Source organism: Coenobita brevimanus, chromosome 98, assembly GCF_032717465.1.
Source record: "Coenobita brevimanus isolate Jiangsu-jjx chromosome 98, ASM3271746v2, whole genome shotgun sequence".
NCBI lineage: Eukaryota > Metazoa > Arthropoda > Malacostraca > Decapoda > Coenobitidae > Coenobita > Coenobita brevimanus.
In genome coordinates this window covers 29925452-29949826 of record NC_137051.1, presented here as the reverse complement: position 1 = coordinate 29949826, position 24375 = coordinate 29925452, and the positions used below count along the sequence as shown (strand labels likewise).

Below are 24375 nucleotides of genomic sequence, written 5' to 3'. Positions count from 1 at the left end.
TTCAGACAGAACGGTTGCTACATAGATTGAAAGACGAACTGGTTGATAGGCAAGTCGATAAACTTGGTTGCTAGCTAGCTAGTTAAGCTATCAGTCTGTCTGTCTACCTACCAATCTATGACTCTCTCTCTCTCTCTCTCTCTCTCTCTCTCTCTCCATGAATCAATTTATTTATATATCTGTTTTTATATCAAAGAATCTCACTTTATCAACAGACACACACACACACACACACACACACACATATATATATATATATATATATATATATATATATATATATATATATGTATATACACACATATTAATATAATACCGGTATACAGAGAGAGAGAGAGAGAGAGAGAGAGAGGAGAAATATGGCAGTGAGGTCTGGCAGGAAGGAGAGCACACACAAACAAAAGAACGAACGAACGCACGCACAAGGTGAGGTTTAGCGTCCTGCACCTCTCCCTGACAGATGTCACCTAACGGTAAAAAGGAGGATTAAGGAACTGTCGTATAATTTAGACAGTTCTTTATTTTACTTTTACATCTCTTCCAGATTTAATTGACGTGTGTGTAACAGAGTAACTAATTTTGCAGAAACATTGCTTTGTCCAACCCTCTGATTTGATAATCCACATTTCAGCAAAGCTTTCTGTATATCCTTTCATTTCCATTTTTCTTTGTAACACGTGTACCAAGACACGGTGACGAAGTACTTAATCCAACGAAAGGTTGGAAGGTTCTCGGTATCGCCTGTTAGATGTGGAAAAGAGGAGAAAGATGGCGTTCTTTCGGCTCAGTGGACACATATTTATATATCGTTTCCCTATTTCTTTCCGGCATACCTCATTGAGGGTAATGTCCGATCAGCGAAGTTAAGCAACGTTAGGTCTCGTTAGTACTTGTATGGGTAACCACATGGGAAGACCAGATGGTGCTGGCATTGGGTTTTCTTTTTTCCTCTGTCCCAAACTAAGATCCATGCAGTGAGAGCAACAGGAGGGCGTACATCCGGGCAGTGTCCATCCTGCTGCGAGAGCATCTCATCTGCTGTGCTGAGGGTATCGCCTCCAAAACTCGTTAAGGCAAATCCCACCAATCCAAGCTATTTCTGCCTTCAAATGCATGACTAGCAAGGATGAATGATGCATCTACATAAAACACCGTCACGTCGGTGAGGCATCACACACAGTGCAACTGCATTTGAATGCCTGAACGTTAGATAGAAACCTTCCAGATGAACAGGTTATCCCTTGACTTTGTCGCTGTCACGGCCGTTTTCTCTAAATGCCAAGCTCCACCCAACACCCTCCCCTGGACAAGCGATGCACCACCCGACACAACCACACACCAACCGAAAGAGATAGGCAGGACGCTACCTTGCCCTCATCGCTATCCTATCCTGTGGCGTTTGGATGATGATTGATGATGATGATGATGATTGTTGTAGCTGTTGTTGTGGCTGTGGCAGTAGTACCATCATCAGATGAAAATACTAAATATAATAAGAATAAATTTCGTTAAGACTAACAATGACGAAGAAACTAATAAAAATTCTAATTCCCATAACATTAACAAACCTAATAATAATAATAATAATAATATAATAATAATCTATCTATCTATCTATTGCCAGACACAATAATCCCGTAATGGGTGGCCATTTGACACTGAGTTAGTTGTTTTACAGGGAGGGGCACCAGCCCTCCACCAACCCACTTGTTGACACGTAGGGAGCACGTATGGTTTGGTTATATGGTTACCACCCAGCGTTGTAAATGGTTTCTTGGCTTACAGGAAACCATTTGGCTTGTCACTCAGTGTAAAGCCACCTGTAAAGGAAAGAAAAGGAATAAGAAGTGACAGGAAAGATAGGAGAAATAGAAAGAGAGGAGGGCAGGCACAGAAAAAGAATGATAAAAGCTAAGGAAGTAGGGAGCACTACATCAAGTGAGTGGATGATGGTCGCCACCACCTACCACAATAAATAATAATAATAGTAATAATAATAATAAAAGTAACCAGAAGAGGAGGAGTATTTATGATTACTCTTAATGTTACTGCTTACCGCGTCATTAATATTAACTATTGTTTTCATTATTATCAGAAGTGCTCTTATAATGGGGTGTTAAATCCACCATAGTCGTCACCACACGGATAATACATCACCATATCCTCTGTCATTCATACAACTTTGTCCAGTTCTTCCATGACTGGGGAAAGGCCATCATCTACAATATGTTTTCATTCATCCACCCACCGCCCAGGCAGTTTAGAGGCTTATATTATTTACGTGCAGTTGGCAGTGGGAACCGAGACTAGTGGGAATATGAATCGACCTTCACTGATTTAAATAGCTTATTACATGCAAGCAAACTTAAAATACAGGCACAGACACATACCAGCATACAACACATACCACATTATATACACAAAGAAAGATACATACATGCACGCATACATACAGAAAGACAAACACATTCATTCGTACACACACACACACACACAGATGATGCTGGGCAATGCCTAAGTATTCTCTCTTATGAAACTGATGTGGCTCCTAAAGGAGCCGATGGAGGCAAAGAAGAATTTATTGGAGGCGTTTACTTCTTCTCCGTCTTCTTGGGGAGCAGCACAGCCTGGATGTTAGGCAGGACACCTCCCTGGGCGATGGTGACGCCAGAGAGGAGCTTGTTCAGCTCTTCGTCATTACGAATGGCCAGCTGCAGGTGACGGGGAATGATACGGGACTTCTTGTTGTCACGGGCTGCGTTGCCAGCCAGTTCAAGCACTTCAGCTGCAAGGTACTCCATCACTGCAGCTAAGTAGACGGGAGCACCAGCACCCACACGCTCGGCGTAATTGCCTTTGCGAAGGAGACGGTGAATCCTGCCCACGGGGAACTGGAGCCCAGCCCTGCTAGATCGGGACTTTGACTTTCCCTTCACCTTGCCACCCTTGCCACGTCCTGACATTGTGTTGTTGGAGTAGGGCCTTCACGAGGAGACTAATGCACCGCCGCACCGCAACCTTCGCTTAAATACCCCTCTTCCTAATCGGGCCCCATCCCATCCACGAATGGGAGCAGAGTAGAAGCGGGGCTGCGATCTGGCAGCTCCATTATATAAGGATTTCAGCACCAGGTGCCCGCCATCTCCACTCAGTCACTCGCTCGCTCCCGCACCGTGCACATACCGACTGACTAGGCGCCGCCATGCCACCCAAGACCTCCGGAAAGGCCGCTAAGAAGGCTGGCAAGGCCCAGAAAGCCATTGCCAAGGGAGACAAGAAGAAGAAGCGTAGAAGGAAGGAAAGCTACAGCATCTACATCTACAAAGTGCTGAAGCAGGTCCACCCTGACACCGGCGTTTCCTCCAAGGCTATGTCTATCATGAATTCTTTCGTGAATGACATCTTCGAACGCATTGCTGCTGAAGCTTCACGACTGGCACACTACAACAAGCGTTCAACCATCACCAGCCGGGAAATCCAGACGGCCGTCAGGCTGCTCCTCCCTGGCGAGCTGGCCAAGCACGCCGTGTCAGAAGGCACCAAGGCTGTCACCAAATACACCTCCTCAAAATAGAGAGGTTGCCCTTTGGCCATTCCAGCATTTCCGGCTCCAATCGGAGCCACATGATTATCAATAAAAGGGACAAGGCATAGACTTACAAATTTTCCTATCAAGAACTCTGGTTTATCGATTTTATTAAGGGTTTTCGTCAAATTTCCCTTTCATTTCTTTCTTATTTTAGGAAACGGTGGTTTGAGATCGGGACGTAGGCAGAAATGAAAGTTTCAACTAGGGTTGAGGGTTACAATAAGAGAGAGAGAGAGAGAGAGTCAAAAATAAAGGAGTACATAGGAGGTGAGGGCTTGCCATTCATCTGGAGAGCCATCAACAACGTAGCAACAAACATACTCAACGTATATAAATACATGCACACGTGCATGACACTTTATCATACATATACCCTAAGTACCGTATATACTGTATATGTACGTACAGTACATACAAAAACACATGTGCACCAATGCACTCATACATACATATTGTGTACACAGAAACCTACATATGTACATATAAACTGTTATCTTCATAGACACATATAAAAGCCCTCATAGATCCATACACACAGACATACATGCTCACAAATACACACACATACATACATATACACACAAACATATTTTCATATTAAACACACACACTACACACACACACACACACACACAAATACCAGAAGACCCACCGACATGTCGTAAAAATACCCCGGCTAATACCAATACACCAATCCTATATGAGGCGGGCCTAGCATGTATTCAATATGGACGGTGGGTGTTACGCCAAAGTGGGGATATGTAGGAGTGTATGGTATGTATGAGGACTACTGGGCCTTGGGGGCAGGCTGTGAAGCCTATGCCTAGAGTCGGTTACATAAAAAAAAAATAATAATAATACATGCGCCATTTGATGGGTTCAGGCGTGTTCACCTTTGTTTGTTTAGGATTTCCGGTGCGCTCGTGGCAAATGTCAAACCTTTATGACGGGTAGAGAGTATCTGCTAATCCTCTTTGCGACAGTTAATCCGCACCTGTCCAGACACCAGTGAATATCCAGTGAGAAAGCCTTTCTCATTGTCCTTAGGTGTGTACGGTTATGAGGGCGTGAGTGAATCGATAAGGAAGTAAATTAAATACGTAAATAACCAAAAGAAAATTGACGAAGAAATCAATAAAAGAAATAAACAGATAGGTATTGGATCATAAAAAAAAAAAAAAAAATCAGTAAATCAATGAATGAAAAAGGATGAATGAATGCATGTATATATGTACACATGATTTTATGTCTGTGTGTGCACACACGTATGTGCGTGAGCATGTTTCTCTTCAGAGAAGCAAGAGCTGATATAAGGGAACCTAAACTGAGGGCCTGTCATCATCATCTCTCTTTGAAGAAAGGTTTTGGCCCTGAAAAGGGCCGAGGTTTCCTGCAGTCGAGGTGAGGGGCCTCTCGTCTTAGGCACGCTCACCACGGATGCGGCGGGCCAGCTGGATGTCCTTAGGCATGATTGTGACACGCTTGGCGTGAATGGCACACAGGTTGGTGTCCTCAAAGAGACCGACCAGGTAGGCCTCAGACGCCTCCTGGAGAGCCATGACGGCAGAGGACTGGAAGCGCAAGTCTGTCTTGAAGTCCTGGGCAATCTCACGGACGAGACGCTGGAATGGCAGCTTCCTGATGAGCAGCTCAGTGCTCTTCTGGTAGCGACGGATCTCACGCAGGGCCACGGTGCCAGGCCTGTAACGATGGGGCTTCTTGACGCCGCCGGTGGCAGGGGCGGACTTGCGAGCAGCCTTGGTGGCCAGCTGTTTGCGAGGGGCCTTGCCTCCAGTGGACTTACGTGCAGTCTGCTTGGTACGAGCCATGGCGCGAGAGTGAGTGTTGGCGCGCCTCGCCTGGCAGCGGCTTTTGTGTGCACTGTCGCGGGGGCTGGTGGCGTGTGAGTGGTGGGGGTGTGATGTAGATGGCAGTGAATTACTTTTCAAGCTTTTTCGATGGTATTTCCGGTTTACTTGCTAAATTTGGTGAGCCCTGTCGCGTGACCTACGTACAACGTCTCTTTGGGTTTGGCCTCTTGGGAGCTGAGGTGGGACTTAGGCCTGAAATAAAGGTTAGATGAATAAGGTTCGTACGTGCACGACCGACAGTGCGTTATATAAGGGGTGGTTGGCGTGCGGTGTCGTCATTATTGCTAGTGTTGGGAGCAGAGCGGAGCATCACCACTAAGTCAGAGCAGCAGACATGACGGGTCGAGGCAAAGGCGGCAAGGGTCTGGGCAAGGGAGGCGCCAAGCGGCATCGCAAGGTGCTTCGTGACAACATCCAGGGCATCACGAAGCCTGCCATCCGTCGTCTTGCTCGTCGTGGCGGCGTGAAGCGTATCTCTGGCCTGATCTACGAGGAGACCCGCGGTGTTCTGAAGGTGTTCCTCGAGAATGTTATTCGCGACGCTGTCACCTACACTGAGCACGCCAAGCGGAAGACCGTGACCGCGATGGACGTTGTGTACGCCCTGAAGAGGCAAGGGCGCACCCTGTACGGCTTTGGCGGTTAAGAGAGTGCATAATTGTGTTGCCTTGCATTGCACTATCCCACCTGGCCACGGTAAAAGCACACAACAATCCCCGGACCTCTTTTAGAGGTCCACACCTAATATCTGTGAAAGAGAATGAATGAAGACATGGTATGGGTAAATGCAGACATTCACCACGTTAGCTAACACCAAAGTATATCAATGCAACAGAAATCAAAATAGGAGTAAAGGACTCAATTGCGGGCAAGTTCAAGACTGATCGTTTGGTATATGGATAGGTAGGTGAGTAAATGGCTGGATGAATATCTATGTGTACAGACAGATAGACGGATATCAAAGTAGACAGGTGGCTCTGTAGGAAATAATGGCCCGATAGATGGGTAAATTCATTGAAAGTTCAGACACTGATAGGTAGACAGTTCAGACAGAACGGTTGCTACATAGATTGAAAGACGAACTGGTTGATAGGCAAGTCGATAAACTTGGTTGCTAGCTAGCTAGTTAAGCTATCAGTCTGTCTGTCTACCTACCAATCTATGACTCTCTCTCTCTCTCTCTCTCTCTCTCTCTCTCTCTCTCTCCATGAATCAATTTATTTATATATCTGTTTTTATATCAAAGAATCTCACTTTATCAACAGACACACACACACACACACACACACACACACATATATATATATATATATATATATATATATATATATATATATATATATATGTATATACACACATATTAATATAATACCGGTATACAGAGAGAGAGAGAGAGAGAGAGAGAGAGAGGAGAAATATGGCAGTGAGGTCTGGCAGGAAGGAGAGCACACACAAACAAAAGAAGGAACGAACGCACGCACAAGGTGAGGTTTAGCATCCTGCACCTCTCCCTGACAGATGTCACCTAACGGTAAAAAGGAGGATTAAGGAACTGTCGTATAATTTAGACAGTTCTTTATTTTACTTTTACATCTCTTCCAGATTTAATTGACGTGTGTGTAACAGAGTAACTAATTTTGCAGAAACATTGCTTTGTCCAACCCTCTGATTTGATAATCCACATTTCAGCAAAGCTTTCTGTATATCCTTTCATTTCCATTTTTCTTTGTAACACGTGTACCAAGACACGGTGACGAAGTACTTAATCCAACGAAAGGTTGGAAGGTTCTCGGTATCGCCTGTTAGATGTGGAAAAGAGGAGAAAGATGGCGTTCTTTCGGCTCAGTGGACACATATTTATATATCGTTTCCCTATTTCTTTCCGGCATACCTCATTGAGGGTAATGTCCGATCAGCGAAGTTAAGCAACGTTAGGTCTCGTTAGTACTTGTATGGGTAACCACATGGGAAGACCAGATGGTGCTGGCATTGGGTTTTCTTTTTTCCTCTGTCCCAAACTAAGATCCATGCAGTGAGAGCAACAGGAGGGCGTACATCCGGGCAGTGTCCATCCTGCTGCGAGAGCATCTCATCTGCTGTGCTGAGGGTATCGCCTCCAAAACTCGTTAAGGCAAATCCCACCAATCCAAGCTATTTCTGCCTTCAAATGCATGACTAGCAAGGGTGAATGATGCATCTACATAAAACACCGTCACGTCGGTGAGGCATCACACACAGTGCAACTGCATTTGAATGCCTGAATGTTAGATAGAAACCTTCCAGATGAACAGGTTATCCCTTGACTTTGTCGCTGTCACGGCCGTTTTCTCTAAATGCCAAGCTCCACCCAACACCCTCCCCTGGACAAGCGATGCACCACCCGACACAACCACACACCAACCGAAAGAGATAGGCAGGACGCTACCTTGCCCTCATCGCTATCCTATCCTGTGGCGTTTGGATGATGATTGATGATGATGATGATGATTATTGTAGCTGTTGTTGTGGCTGTGGCAGTAGTACCATCATCAGATGAAAATACTAAATATAATAAGAATAAATTTCGTTAAGACTAACAATGACGAAGAAACTAATAAAAATTCTAATTCCCATAACATTAACAAACGTAATAATAATAATAATAATAATAATATAATAATAATCTATCTATCTATCTATTGCCAGACACAATAATCCCGTAATGGGTGGCCATTTGACACTGAGTTAGTTGTTTTACAGGGAGGGGCACCAGCCCTCCACCAACCCACTTGTTGACACGTAGGGAGCACGTATGGTTTGGTTATATGGTTACCACCCAGCGTTGTAAATGGTTTCTTGGCTTACAGGAAACCATTTGGCTTGTCACTCAGTGTAAAGCCACCTGTAAAGGAAAGAAAAGGAATAAGAAGTGACAGGAAAGATAGGAGAAATAGAAAGAGAGGAGGGCAGGCACAGAAAAAGAATGATAAAAGCTAAGGAAGTAGGGAGCACTACATCAAGTGAGTGGATGATGGTCGCCACCACCTACCACAATAAATAATAATAATAGTAATAATAATAATAAAAGTAACAATAATAATAATAATAATAAAAATAACCAGAAGAGGCAATCCGAGGCCGTGTCTGAAATACCTTGTGAAGCATCTCGAGCTGTGATCCTCTCTGAGGATTCCCGGAGAATGCACATTATCCAGATGAGTGTTCACACCACGTCGGGTGTTAAAATGTGACCTGCCCGAAATTGCATAAGGATTCTCATCTTGCCGATATTAATTGTAAGTGAAGAGTTAGGTTTAACCAGTAAACTGCCAGTTCTGAGAGATATAAGCAATCCAAGGACTATCTTTCCTGGTTAATAATGTATTCATTAAGAAAATAATGGTGTACTTTTTGTAGCATAAATACTGACTTCTAGGCAGAGAGAGGAATTGTAATTTAATAAAAGTTGTTTGTCGCATTGACACTTTTGATGCTCCACCTTGTTTGATTTCGCAGGTGCAGCTGGCAGGTTTAGCAGTTTTGTTGTGCAGATCAGCTGATCGTCTCTGCTGCATGCTGCTGCCTCCTCTCTTCTGCCTCGTCGTCTCCATTTACTAATAATTTGTATCATATCATTTTACACATAGGTACAGTTACACTACAACTGTCACAGCTACATTGTGTATTACATACACCACGCTACATAACAATTTGTTAATGTAAATGTAGCAAACTTTTCACTCAGTTTGACCTGAGTACAGGATTTTTCACCGTCGTCATGGAGTTTTTTCCTCAAGCTTGCTTCTATTAATGTAAATACAAGGTTTTTACGCTCATGGGCGACATTGGTTTTCTCCTGTAGCAGGATAGTACACACACCACACTGTGAATCTTGTGTGACTGAGTTAGGATGTGTATATGTATATCATAAAATTTTTCCGAAGAAAAATTTGATTTTGATGGGGCGTAATGTCACGATTTCGCGTGAGTGTACTTATAGAAATTCATGACATTGTACTTTTGTGGGAAAACCACGAACTCTAGTGGAATTCCCACTGGGCATCACTCAGTTCAACCGTCTTCATATGCACTTCGATCGGGATGGTTTCCAGAACAGTTGTCACTGTTTCATAAGTGACCATTCTTATACACGACATTGGTGCTTTCACTGAGAATTTTACTGCATGTCTATATCGTTCGCCCTCTCTCCATTGACCGTTGAAGTTAGGCCACGCCTACTTCTGGTGAACATGGCCATCTCGTACCCGCCTTCCTAGTTTGAACTTAGCTCTGGATCACCCCGAGGATAGGATCGTCTGTGCCCAGCATAGAGCAATGCCTCTGTTGTACAGCGAATTCCTGGATCTCCACCTAGACGGTGATTGGCGAAGTGAGCTTGCAGGGAATAGCAGCGCTTGGTGTTTGTCATGCAGACGCCCAGTCTTTTGTTCGGCTCCGTCCCTCCACTGACCAGTATTTCAGTTTTTTTTTCTAGGCTTAAGTTCGATTAGCTTTTGAATGAGTGAGTGAGTGTATTTCCTTTGTTATTTGAATTCATGGGTCCCCCAGTGACCATGAATTCCCCTTTTGAATTCATTTTGAGATTCATATAACATAAATTTATTCTATTGTAATAAATAAATTTACAGTTCTTTTCTTTGAGCTTAACATAATTAAAATCATGTTTTATTTCTCCACATTAAGCTTACTTTAGTTACCACTCCTAGTTTGCACAAACTCTTTACATTATTCATATTTGGTACTTATGCCAGTTCTTTTGTATCAAACTTAAATCCGTTGTGCCAGCCAGGAGTTAAGCACTGGCAAGAACCTGTCCATTATTTTTAGCGTTAGTGATTGATTGTCAGGGGTGGAGTCACTTTCTCAAGAGGCTAACAGTACTAAAAATCAGCATCCGTGAGCAATTAGTCTCTGCTGTGTACTGTTGAGAAAGTTTATAAAATTCTCGTCCTTAGAGAACTGGCGAAGTAAGCCAGAATAAAGTAAAACTTACTACTAGATTTTCACAAATCAATTCCTTGCTTCTACTTTCAAGTTATATTTAGCATTTTTAATTCTTAAATTCACATCCCCCCGTGACAGACAGCATATATTTGGATTTCAAGAAGGGATTTGACGGAGTACCACACAAAAACTTTTATGGAAACTGTACAGTCAGTGAGGAATCCAAGGTAAACTGTACATTTGGATGCAAGATTTTCTCAGTAAAAAGAGAAATGAGAACAGTGCTAAGGGGACATTACTCATCTTGGAGAGAAGTGACAAGTGGACTTCCACGGGGCTCGGTGCTGGCATCATTTATGTTTTTAGTATGTATAAATGACATAGCAACATTGCAAATGGAAGCTGCCTAAATATGTTTGCTGATTATGCAAAAAATACGAAGGGAAATTACAAACACAGACTCTTGCATAGAGCTACAAGAGGAATTAAATAAGCTTCATGAATGGAGCAATAGACAGCAAGTGGAATTCAGTGTGGACCGTTAAGTGAAGTGTTCTGTGTCCCGACTTCTTGGGTCCAGTCACGGTGCAACTCTGGGTCTTTAATTCCTGACCGGGTCAGCACTAGCAAGGAAGGGAAACACAAACACCATGAGTAAACAAGTACACTAATATATTAGTAGAGAACAATTACACACACAACATTCTATGACCAGAGTCGAAATTACACAATGCCTTACACTGACATTGATCTCAATCACTGTCCACCTAGTTCAGCATCTTTGTCTCACATCTGGGTTATTTCCTCACAGTATCACAGGCAATATTTCTCTAATATAGGTAGTACATCAACACAGACAGATTTACCTACAACACAGCCCAGTATGCCTGCAGGGACAGTTCCTAAGCCTAGGTGTTCGCATGACATAAACGGGTCCTAGCTAATACATCATCTCCGCATGACATGTACGAAAGTCCCTAGCTAACTTAGCCTCTATACACGCGTCACACAGGCCGAGAATATCACACTGGGGGAAGTGGGGGGGAGAGGGGCTTAATGAGGATAGGGAGGGTTTCTCTGTTGGGCTGGGCTGGGGGCAGGGAGGAGAAGGAGGGAGGATGTAGTACTGGGATATGGCTGTGTTACATGAGTGATACAGGCTCGTCTGTCACCGTCCGAGTGGGGGTCTCAACCCGGGGCTGGGGTTATACATTCCGCATGTGATTCACAAGGGCTCGATTCTTTGGCAAAGGGGGAACACTATGAAGGGGGGAAGGGTGTGTGCCGTGTACGGGGGTACAGGAAAGGATCACAGGAGAACGGTTCACTGGTAGTTCACTGAAGGGGGGGTTCACAACACTGGGGAGGTATATAATCACAAGACTGTCACTCACAGTTCTGACGGAGAGGAGACCACAGCCCACGGGTGAGAGGACCTATGCAGGGAGCTCCAGGTGGTGGCCAGGTGTGGGAGGCGGGCCGTCTGGGGAGCTGTGCAGAACAGTGGGGCCCATGGAGTTGCCACTAGTCCGGGAGTAATGGGGTGGCATCTGGGACGGCTTTCTCGCTGCGTTGGCCCTGCAGGAGGCAGGGCTCTCGGAACTGGGACCAAAGAGGGGCAGAAGTCGGGCTATACACCGTTGTCCCTTGGTCGTCTTTGGCGTCTGGGAGGGCCTGGTGGAGGCCCGGTCCGAGGGTCGGCCAGGAGGAGGGTGCCGCCGGGTTTGGGCGGCGTGTACCCCGGTCCGGGGTGCCCGTCAGGGAAGAACTGCTGCCGCTCATGTCAGGGAGACCCTTTGGCTTCGGTGAATACCTGGGAAGGCCCGCTGGTTCCGGGGACTTCGGCCTCTGCTGCAGGGGGAGGCCGACAAGGTAGGGCTACAGCCTCTAGTCCTGGCGGAGCCCGTCAGTGTCTGGGGTGGCCCGGGCTGCAGGGACTGGATTCCAGGCCTTGAGGACACCTCGTCTGGTCTGGACTCAGGTGGGGAGCCTGTAGGGGGAGAGACTCCAGCCTTCCAAGGAAAGAGCTGGAAAGAGTGGCACCTTGCTCTAACACCAGGGCAGTGAGGCGAGTCAGAGGTGACTCCTTTCATCAGGCAGCCCCATCAGGCATTGCCTGTGCTCCTACGTGGATCAGGGGTGCGGGGACACTCCTGTTGTAGGGCTAGGGCCTCCTGCCCTTGAGATGTCAGGAGGAAGAGGATGGATGTACTCTCTTGGCTTTCGTCACAGCTCCAATGGAGTGTGCCCTCCCTTCATCGGGTTGGAGTTACCTGTCCCGGGGACATCAGGAGGAAGAGGTCTGGCGCACTCTCTTGGCTGTCGCCACAGCTTCGATGGAGCGTGCCCTCCTTCCGTGTGGGAAGGTCTTGTGCCTGTAACGTCGGGAGGAAGGGGTCAGACACACACTCTCGGCTTTCACCACTTCCGACGAAGTGTGCCCTCCTTCAGTCTAGGCAGGGGAATAGCAACCCTAGAGGCTCCTCCTGAGTCCTCAGTCAAGTGTGGAGCCAAGCGAGAAGACTTGGCATCCGAGGGTGTGCCTGGGAACTTGTCACTGCAAATCCCACCCTGATTCTGGCGAGTATTCCCTCTGCTGGAGAGTAGTGTACTTTCCCTGTGCACTACCGTGTGGTCTGGCTGCGCGAAAGAGGGTTGCCGGGTCGCAAGGGAGGTACGTCATTGTTGCTTGGACATTGGCCCAGGTAAATTAGCCCCTCCATTGTACCCTTGTGGGGTGGGTGTCACCCCATCACTCTCTCCTCTTGGGATGGTGGTGTCAGGTTCACTTCGCCGCACTGGTATTTCATGGACAAATGTCATGTAATAATAAAATTTGATAAAAGTGAAAAAAGACCAGACTGGGACTGTAAGTTAGGAAGTCCAACCCTACATGCATCAGAAAGGGAAAAAGATTTAGGAGTGATTATCAATAATAGACTATCACCGGCTGACCACATAAATGAAAGAGTAACATGTACACTGGCGGTCAAAAGTTCTCTTCTGATTGAAGGCACAACATGATCTCTACCAACTGACGTTCGAACAGCAGTGCTTCGGGATGAGGGTGATGCGAGGTGCTGGGGTAGCAGAAGACGGAGTCAGAGGGAGGGACTGTCTGGATCCATGGGCAGATAAGTAATTAATATTGCCATACTCTCAGTGTGATTCACTGATAAGGCTGGGCTGTAATACTGAAGACTTACAGCAATATGTGTAAGGTCAAGTATTCCATGAGACTGTGAGAATTCGTGAATGTCAGCCTTGGTATACTCGTAGTGAATTTCAGTCTCTGCAGTTCAATTGTGAAGGAAGCGGACAGCACAAAGTGATGAGATTAAGCAGATTGTAGAGCTATCGCATACTACCACCAACTTCGATCAAAGTAAGTAGCTCTGATTATCAATTTGTTGTAATTCCCTGTATCTCCATCCCTCTCTCTTCTACATCCCTAACCCCTATCCACCCATTCCCACCCTTCTTGTCAATCTCCTACCTCTTTCCTGCCTCTTCCTTACCTCTTTCCACCCATTTTCACTCTTCCTACCTTCTTACTCCTTTCCCTTAGAGTCCATGGACCTCCTGCTTGGATCCAGTGCTATATGTGACCAAAAATACAGGGAGAGCTAACTGGTGATCTGAAGATCAGTGGTAATGGAAAGTTTCCCTTTACTACATATACCACGACATTCATTGCATAAATATTATCTACAGACAATCTGACCAGCTTTATTCATAGCCTTTTGATTATCAGAATATCTATTCATCCATCCAGTGTTTTACACACAAAATTAATCAAATGTCCAATTCGCCCCATGAGGAGAGTAAGAACCAGGGGCTAGGCAAGTTGGTTCTGACATTTAAGATGAAAGTGACCAGCCTCACTTATTCTTGAGGGGCATTGCATGAACAATCCTAACCATCCTTTGGATATAAACCTAAACAGGCACAATCTGATTGAGCATCTTAATTACCCACTAAGCCACCAGGCTCCATAATTTGGTTATATGGTCACCGCCCACCTTAGTAAATGGTCTCTGGTGTTCCCGAAACCATTTGGCTTGTCACTCAGTGTAGAATCACCCATAGGCAGAAGGAAAGGGAAAGAGTGAGGGAAAAAAGAGGGAGTGTAAAGTCACCCGTAGGCAGAAGTAAGAGGAAAGAAGGAAGGAAAGACAGACAGAAGGGAAGAAAAGAAGAAAGGAAAGGGAAGACACCCAAAGCAGTACTACATCGAGTGCCCCCCCCCAACTCATTTTCCAAACCTTCCCATACAGAATAATAAATTAACTGTTGAATCAATGAGAATTGTTTAATAAGCATTGCATGTTACTATGGAAGGCAAGAATGTGGCAATGGCAGGAGGGTAGAACCCCCTAATTATGTAATGAAATGACATGAGTGGTTGTACGAAGCAGAGAGAGAGAGAGAGAGCTGTTTTGAATGTAGAAGAGAGTGGCAGCGAAAGCTTTCTTTACCAGTGTAATCGTGCAATATAATCGACAGTGAACTATGAATAGTCTAAGACTACATTACCAACTATTGCATTATTTTGTATTTATTGCAGAAATGGCAGAGAGACGCAGCAACGTGGTGGGTAAAGGAAAGAGTGCAAATGATCCTGAGGTCATTACCCTCCGTGGCCGTATCATCGGGATGTGGGAAGTGGGAAAGTCATCAAGAGAAATTGCCCTTCTCACAGGTATCTTTGTCAGGACTGTAAATCGATGGTTTCGTTGGTGGCAAATGGAGGGCTCAGTGAAGACAAAGTCTAGCAATGGAAGACCTCGAATTCTTACTCCTTAATTTGTTGCCTGTATATCGGACATGGTAAACGTGGAGTCAAGGCGTTCTTCAGTTCAGGTTACTAGGACTCAACAGCTTCCCTGCGATTGGCGGACAAGAAGACGCATTCACGGGATGGGCATTCACTGTTACAGAACGGCCAAGAAAGAACTATCTCAAGCCAATAAAGAGTGTAGACTAGGCTTTGCTTTAAAAGTATATAGGAGCGGATGGAGATTTTTGGAACACAGTAATACCTACTGATGAGAAATGCTTGACGTCGGTGGAAACAGGGGCTCGAACGTAGTAGAGACCTGTTTACACACGGTATGAAATGGAAAAATATACAGGAAAAGGGTGAAAGTGGTATTATGAGCCCATCATTCTGGGGATGGATGTGGGCCAATGGACTTGGAGAATTGACGAGAATAGAGGAATATTTACCGGGCAAAAATACACTGGCATGTTAGAAAATGTTTTATTGCCATCCATGCGAAATATGGCAATCCTACATCCTCATCCTATTAGACTTGTTAACGACAGGAGTCCTTTGCATATGTGCAGCGTGGTAAAGGACTGACTAAATCAGCACCTGGAGTTGAAAGTCCTCGATTGGCCCGTAGTGGGTTGTGATCTAAACCCAATCAAGAATATATGGGCCATTATATGCAAGGACTGGGACGTGGGTGAAGAAATAAGTGTTCAAGCTGTAGAATGTAAAGCCCTTGAAGTCTGGGAGTCTGTGAGGAACCGTCCAATATTTGTCATAATTTAGTGGCATCCCAACCCAGGAGGGTTGATGAAGTTGTTCAAGCTCAAGGTGGCGGGACCTTGTATTGATGTGTTTGCATAATCTGAATGCTTGATGATGTAATTTTCTTTGATTTTGTGTGGAGTAGCTTTAATATTGATAAGAAATACCGTGTGTATTCTATATGTATATACTATAGGCAATGATTTACCCAAAGCCTGACATTATGTTTGTGTCTGTCAGTATCGTCCTTGTCTCCTTTGCGAGAGTTAATGGTATCTAGGGTTATCATAAATTAGTGTAATAATATATGAATGTATTTATCGTAATTGTCAAGGTGGGTTACTTGTATATGTAAGTAGCAATATTCCAAGTCTGTATCATATCTTGGAAAGGCCATATTGCATCTCTTGTAAAATCTGCTTCCAAGAGATTGGATGTGCTAAGCTGACTCCGTGCCTTCTTTACTCCTGCACAGTTGTTGACTTTATACAGGGGTTTTATTAGCCCCTGTTTAGAGTACAACTCTCATGTATGGGGAGGCTTCCCACATACAGCTCTTCTCAATAGGGTGGAGTCAAAGGCTATTCATCTCATCAACTCTCCTCCTCTTACCCGCTTCCTTCAACCTTTGTCTCATCGCCACGTTGTTGCCTCTTTATCTCGTTTCTATCGCTGCTTCAATGGTCACTGCTCCTCTGAACTGTCTGCTTGCATCCCTCCACCTGTACGACGGGTGTGTAGCACCCGTCTAGCAACAAACTCTCATCCCTTTGTTGTCCAGCTCTCTAATGCAAGAGTTAACCGTTACTCTCAGTCCTTCATATATGCAACAGGTCAACTCTGGAACTGTCTCCCTCTGTCTGTAATTCCTACTTCCTATGATCTCCCATCTTTCAAACGCAGTGTTTCCAGGCATCTCGAAATGAATGGATCTTGAATTTGGCTCTCTTTTTATATTGTTTTTGTTTCCCCCTTGAAAGGAACGTTAATGTGGGTTAAGCCTTTGGTTCCTTCTTCCTCGCATAAAAAAAAAAAAATTAGTGGTGGTCGTATCGATACCAAAGTATTGATACTTTCGATATTACCCTCATATCGAAAATATCGATACAAATCGTGAAGTATCGAGTACTATGAGTACTTTATAAACAAATTACTAAATATGTCTAATTATTTTACTCTCTTCCACTTTTTTTCCTTGTATTGTGATCGTCAGAGTTCCTGCCCAACAGTCGTTGGAGTAACATCTCTTCCCCAGTGATAGTGAAACGTGGGGCCACATCCCCTAAGACTTTCTTTGCTGCCGTTAAACGCATATCCTGCGAGTGTTGCTTGACTACGTGTATCCCTCGAGCAGACAACGAGCTCTCTGTCTTTCTACTGCGTGATAGACCTGTTTTCTTGGCTGTCAGTTTGCTTTCCGGCTGCTACTTAGAGTCCCTGCCTGCTTTCCGGCTGCTATTTAGAGTCCCTGCCTGCTTTCCGGCTGCTACTTAGAGTCCCTGCCGTAGTACGACGCCAAACCCTGAAGGGGTACCGTTACGGTACTTCCATGAAGGGGGACCTTAGAGGCCTGGTTATAGGAGGCGGCAAGGGTAGGCAACTGTTAGGACTAGGTTAGGTAAGACCCTCATGGGGCAGTGACGAGGTCTCCTGCGACGCCCTCTAGAGGGTGGGAAGTTAGGTCCCTCGTCACTGTAGGGAACTGCCGGATTGCTATCTGATCATTTGTTTATTCACTTCTTTTACTTAATTCTTCTGTCCCCTCGTGTATATGGGTCCACACCTGCACCTGCATATGTATGCACCCATACATATGTTGGTGTGTGTGTGTGAACATATGTACACGTGTTAGCAGAATAATGGGTAAATAAGTTAATAAATAAATAGCCAACCATATATATACATTTATATATATTTACATCCGTATCGATATATTATATACTTCTTTTTTTTTAAGGTCTATCTACGCTTACCACCATGAGCTCTGTTGTCGAGCCTACACCTGCTAAGAACATCACAGCTGAGGAACCTGTGACATCTACTGGAAAGTATCGGAGCTCCTCGCCCAAAAACCAAGACTAACCGGCCCAGACTACCTAGAAGATTTCTAGGGTACGCCAAACATGGAAACTGATGACTCTACTCCTGAACTTAAGTCCAACACCGATCACGACACCCCCTCGATCTCATCACCCGAGGACTTAACCCCCCCTGGACCAGCCACTGCCGCATCTCCCTCTACCTCTAACAACTGTGACTCTGATGGCTTAATCGTAGTCTCCTCAAAAAAAAAGAACAAGATCAGAGGACCCAGCAACTCATCCACCAACGCCAATGTCACCATGCAAGCCCCCCTCAGCACATCCTCCCACCACTCAAGCAACCCACCACGGGCCCCCCCTTCCTCAAGTAGCACCACCATAACCTCCCCACCCCCTTGCCCCAAGACCCCACAATATATCCTCTCCAGTACATACATCTTCCCCGACCCTTACGAAGCGATAATGGCCATTGAGAGTGAACACCAACATCTCCGCGTTCAGGTAAACATATCCACAAAGGGAAACACCATCCTCGTCCCCCAAAACAAAGAACCAGCCTTCACACTCAGCAACCTTACATCAGTCGAGGGCAAACTTATCCAACTAACAAAGGTTGACCCAAACCTAGCCAACCGGAAACTTGTACTACAGCACTATCCTCTAAGTTTTCCCATGGAACCCATGCGCCGTCACCCCCAGGTGGTGGAAGCCCACCGATGCACAGTTGGCACGGTTGGCAACAAGATGGAAACAAGGCAGGTCCTAGTCACACTGAAAGGCCCCATCCCACCAAGCCTCAACTTAAAATCATGGGGCACATACCACCTCTGCCCATACACACCAGAACCTCTACGCTGCTTCAACTGCCAGAAATTTGGTCACCACCAGTCCAGATGCAGCCGCCCTCCAACATGTGCAATGTGCAGTGGAAGACACGACACTCAGCTATGTCTGGACAAGTTCAAGGCAAAACAACCCATTATAGCCAAATGCCCAAATTGCCACAAAAATCACCATGCATGGAACAAAGCCTGCCCAGAAAGAAAACAGCAGATCCAACGGGGACTCCAAAAACCCAGCGTTGGATACAAGAGAGACAGTCCACAGCACCGGCCCCACCAGGAACCTTTGTATGGGGCCAACAAACACCCCAACCCCCCCAAGTCCACAACATCCTTGCACCAGCAAACTTCCCCCCCCCCCACCCACAAACACCCAGAACCCGCAGAAAACCCTAAACAACCAACCACACCCACCTCAGCAAAGTACACTACCAGCCCCACCCACCCAACAACCATGCTCCACTCCACCAAAACAGGATGCAGAAATCCAAACAGAACCAGTATGCCCAACCCAAACCCCCATACTGCCACCAGACTGCACACCAGTGACCAAGAAGGATCTCCAGGAACTGGGACAGTAACTATGCACACCCATAGCCCATGCAATAGCACGGGAATTAGGCCGAACCATCAAAACAGAAAATGTCAAGTACACAGTGGCTCGAGTTATCGATCATTATTGGGAAGCTTGCCGTCACATCGACAACACTTGCCTAAACCAGCAGCCCATCACCCCACAGATGCAAACAGAAACAACACCCAAGCCCCCCAACCACATAACGCCACTAGACAGCCAACACACAGACAGTTGCAAACTAGCAACACCACAACCGGCCAGACGCAGCCGGTCCCGGTCCAAGAACAGACCCCACAAACACACGCAACCTGCCCCCACAGACAAACGGAACAGGACCCAATCCACCCACAGGACTTCACACAGCAGACGCCCACGCTTCCTCACACCAAAACACACCAACACGGACACACACAGGACACGCTCACAATCCCCTGTACAAGCCAACATGAACACAGACACAGAACACCGGTAAGCACTACCCCCCTCTGCCAAAACCAACAACAACATCCCCCCAACTCTAACCTACGAATATTACAATGGAACATACTTGGTGCAGCACACAAACGCTCTCTGCTAGAGGAGGCAGCTCACCGTGACAACATAGACATCTTCCTGCTCCAGGAAACACTCCTCAGCAGACACCGCTCCTTCCGTCTACACGGCTTTAACACCCACGTACTACCACAAACCCCCAGGGGCCCACGAGACTGTGCCATCCTGATCTGCAATCACATCCCCACCAAAACCATCAACCCTCTCCCAGACTGCAGTGAAAATGTAGAAGCACAGGGCATAACCATCACCCTCGCACATGGCAATCTCCATCTGTTCAACATATACCGCCCCCCCCAATGCCGAACTCAACCTCAAGGAAACTCTTACACTTTCAACCACTTCACAAGTCTTCATCAGGGGGGACTTCAATGCCCACAACCCCTCCCTACGTTCAGAAACAACAAATGCAACAGGACGACACATAGTAAGCCTACTGGACAAAGTACCAGAAAACACCCTACTCAACAATCCCCTAACTGCCACTCGTCTGCAGGAAGGCTGACTAGACCTCTCCTTTATTTCCACTAACCTGCACAACCTTACACACTGGGAGCTTCACTCAACCCTAATTTCTGACCACCATGCCATCACTACCACCATTAAAACAGCCCTCTTCCCAAAACCACCAGGCCCCTCAACCAGATGGAATCTTCCAAACAGCCACTGAAGCCGCAATACCCAAGACCTCTGCCCCAAAGACCTTCCACAAGAACTACTGGTACTACTGCAAGAGAATGCAGGAGCGGAACAGAAGACTAAATAGAGCCAAGAAAATCTATACAGCGCACCCAACACCAGAGCGACTCAACTACCTGCAAGCTGTCATTAGACACTCTATTGCTGAGAAAAATGCCATAAAAGAACAAAAGTGGCTGGATTGGTGCCAGTCTTTGGAAGCCCACATGTTACTGGGAGGAATCTGGTGCAAACTAAGAGCTGTCTCCAACCCCAAACCAACCCACACTCACACCCTGATCCACAGGGTGAAGCCGAACACCTTGCAGGGACCTTTGCCTCAAGAACCTCCCCAACTCAACTACCAGAAGGCACCAGAGAGCGACAAGAAAACCTACACCCAATCAGGGCAACTCTCATCCAAGCCAGTAAGACCAGCCCTGCAGACACAGACCACCATTTCCCCATCCACAAACTTCACCAAGCCCTCACAACCAGCTCTGACACAGGCCCAGGCCCCGACAACATTACTTATTCAATGACAAACAATGCTGGCCCCAAAGCCAAACAAGCCTTCCTAGACCTCCTAAACCACTCTTGGTCACAGGGAGAGCTGCCAACTCAATGGAAATCCGCCATTATCCACCTAATCCCCAAACCACCCAACCCAAACACATACAGACCCATCTCCCTCCTTTGCTGGCTCAGCAAAATTGCCGAGAGAGTGGTCCTCAGGAGGTTCGGCTGGCTCCTACCACCCCCCCACAGTCACATCTTTGCCTACACCAAAGGCAAGGGGACAGCCGAGTGCCTGAGCTCCCTCCTGTCGGAGTTACTTGGAGGCAAAGGACTCGCCATCTTCATAGACCTGGAGAAAGCCTTCGAGCTGGCATGCCCTGAGGCCATCCTGGCAACCCTGGCTAGCAGAGGTGTCAGGGGCCGCCTCCTCACCTGGCTTGAGAGCTTTTTCACGGGTCGTGAAGTGGCAGTCTGCTTCCAGGGTCATCTATCTACAGCCCACCAACACACGAATGGCACCCCACAGGGCAGCATACTCAGCCCCATCCTGTTCAATGCCCTGATGGAGAGCCTACTACACACTGACTTTGGACCAGGCATATGCTTACTCTGTTACACTGATGATATTTCCCTCGTGATACATGGCGGCCCCTACCACACCAGAGCTCAAAGGGCCCTATCGAAACTCCACCAAAAATGCATTGTGCTGGGACTCAAAATCAATGCCCAAAAAACTAAGGCCCTACAATTTGGAATTAACCCACCCCAAGACCAACTACACCTGGGCAACACACCCATCCATTATGTCACAACCCACTGCTACCTAGGGGTGTATTTTGATAGCAAACTAACATTCCAAGCAGAAGTCTGTTACCTCCGGGAAAAGACGAAGCTCCGACTCGCACTCAGAGGCCTTGCAGGAAAGGGAGAGGGTGCCTCCTACAAAGTTCTCCGGCTCTTCTACACCCAAGCAATAAGATCTATTGTTGACTATGCAGCCCCAGCCCTACCAGCCCTCAATATGCCATCAATAAACAAACTTGAAGTCACTCAAAATGAAGCCCTAAGAATTATAACCAGTTCCCCAATGTGGATCCAACTTTGCAACCTCCAAATAGAAAACAACTTTGAATCTCTAAAACACCGAATCCAAGCAAGAGTGGCAGGCCTTGCAGCAAAACTAGCACACAATGCCTCTCCCCTCCCTCTCCTGCCAAGGCTCACAGCTGCCTCCACACTACACCAAGACATACTATCGAGCAAATGGTTGCACAGTGCGGCAAAAGCCATCCAAGAATACGACATAACCTCCTACCTATCACAAACCCCAGACACTCCACATGTATCTTATACCCCTCAACCACCCTGGAGCCCCCCACTCTTCACCCTCCTCATCCCTGACCCACCTACTAAGACCCAAACGCCCACCCAGCTTTTACGTCAAGAGGGACTCAGGCGCATAGCCTTCCTCACCTCTCCAAACTCCCACACCTACTACACAGATGGCTTAGTCACCACCTCAAGAGCTGGAGCAGCCTTTGTATGTGGGACCAGAGCCGAAGGCTACTGCATCTCTAATGGAGCCTTCACCACACAAGCCGAACTGATCGCCATCTTGAAGGCTCTCCAAGATGCCCTATCAAATGCCCCTACATCCAACATCATCATTCATACCGACTCAGTCTCCGCCATTCACACACTAAAAAGATTCACCCACACTGACATCAGCATTACCACCAGCATACTAGGTACCGCCAAACAAATCCGAGAAGCCAGGGGATCAATCACCATCCACTGGATCCCCAGTCATGTCGGCATAGCAGGGAGTGAAAAAGCCGACAAAGCCACCAAAAATGCAACGAAACAACCAAACATCCATATTCAGATCCCAACAAGTCTCAGTCAAATTAAACGATTGATCAAAGCTAAAGCAGCCTCTCTCAATCGAGCTGAACACTGCCAACAAGTCCTACTATGGTGGTACAATTCTTAAGTGGCAGTTTGAGTGGGGCACTAACCTCTGTACAGTGTTGCCACGTGTTCCATACCCGCTATGTGAACGGCTCTGACATATATATGTAATAGGCATCACAATAAGATAAACACATAAGAATATAATGGTAACGTGTGTATTATAATATATGAAAGAACAGTAAACTTATTATGCGTAAAATATTTATACGTCAATACAGAAACGTGGCATAATTATTTTAGTGTGCTTAAAGTAGTCACTTTTATTGGCTGTTACCGTATTTCTGGGGTGTAATAATGTCACAATTATGATTACAAGATAATGTGCTGGAATATAAGAAAAAATATGCCAATTTTTTAGTAAAAAAAATCTATACATTAAAACCCTCGTGAGTGGCAACACACACACACACCCAACCCGACCTGGCCAGAGCTTCCTCTATCTCTTTCCTTTGTGTCCTTGACTCAGACAGGATGGCAGCTCAGCCAGCTCACTACTCGCATCTACATAGTCAAGGTAAAGAAATTGTCTTCAACGTGAGGCACGCAGAAAACCTACAAGATGATGCAAAGAGAGATGTGGTGATTGACCATTTCCTCGATTCTTTCATTGTCACCCTCACATCTTCTGATGAGGAGTCATCGTAACTCATCTATGAGGGATAGAGGAATAGGCCTGTTTGGGGATACCTCTTAAAAAAAAAAAATGCACCAAGACTTTCACCTCCTGGGTGGTGTGGAAATAAAGTCAAATTTACAATATGTACAGACGTCGGAATAAGTTCGTTTCCTTTTCCGTGTTTGTAACACTGCTCGATGGAGAGCTACCCCCTCCTCCTCCCTTCCTCATAGTCCCACACTCCCACCCAACCCCCCCACTTTTCTCTCCTACCCCATAACCCCACCAGGTACCCTCCATACTCTCGCTCACAGCCAGCTGGGGGTTTCTTAACTTCAAGCACCTCTCTAATGAGGTGCATTCAAAGCTAGTATTCCGGTAGATGTCACCACCATTGGGACAAACATATTCCCCATGCTGTTTAATAAGTATATTTTTCTTTGATAAATATCTACACCGTTGCGTGAAACAGTGAACCATAGTAATGTCATATACTGTAATATAAATAATACAAATAGAACACACGTATATATATAACGTAGCGTGAATTGTTTATATACATAAAACGGATATTAAAATATCATTGATGGAATACGATGGCAACCCGCCATTTCAGTGGTCCTATATTATTT

The 24375-nt window shown here is 46.0% G+C and overlaps 4 protein-coding genes across 4 annotated transcripts; 2 read left to right on the top strand and 2 right to left on the bottom strand.

The window, feature by feature from the left end:
- Positions 1–2591: 2591 nt before the first annotated feature.
- On the bottom strand, positions 2592–2963 carry LOC145414082 (histone H2A-like). Its single transcript, XM_080283644.1, has one exon. The coding sequence runs from the start codon at positions 2961–2963 to the stop codon at positions 2592–2594; it is 372 nt and encodes a 123-aa protein (XP_080139770.1).
- A 219-nt stretch (positions 2964–3182) lies between these two features.
- LOC145414236 (histone H2B) lies at positions 3183–3574 on the top strand. The gene has a single exon (XM_080283816.1). It carries the CDS (start codon positions 3203–3205, stop codon positions 3572–3574), a length of 372 nt encoding a protein of 123 aa, XP_080139942.1. The 5' UTR covers positions 3183–3202.
- Positions 3575–5007: 1433 nt separating this feature from the next.
- Positions 5008–5418, bottom strand: LOC145414071 (histone H3). The gene has a single exon (XM_080283634.1). It carries the CDS (start codon positions 5416–5418, stop codon positions 5008–5010), a length of 411 nt encoding a protein of 136 aa, XP_080139760.1.
- Positions 5419–5794: 376 nt separating this feature from the next.
- Positions 5795–6141, top strand: LOC145414091 (histone H4). The gene has a single exon (XM_080283651.1). It carries the CDS (start codon positions 5795–5797, stop codon positions 6104–6106), a length of 312 nt encoding a protein of 103 aa, XP_080139777.1. The 3' UTR covers positions 6107–6141.
- The last annotated feature ends 18234 nt before the right edge of the window (positions 6142–24375 follow it).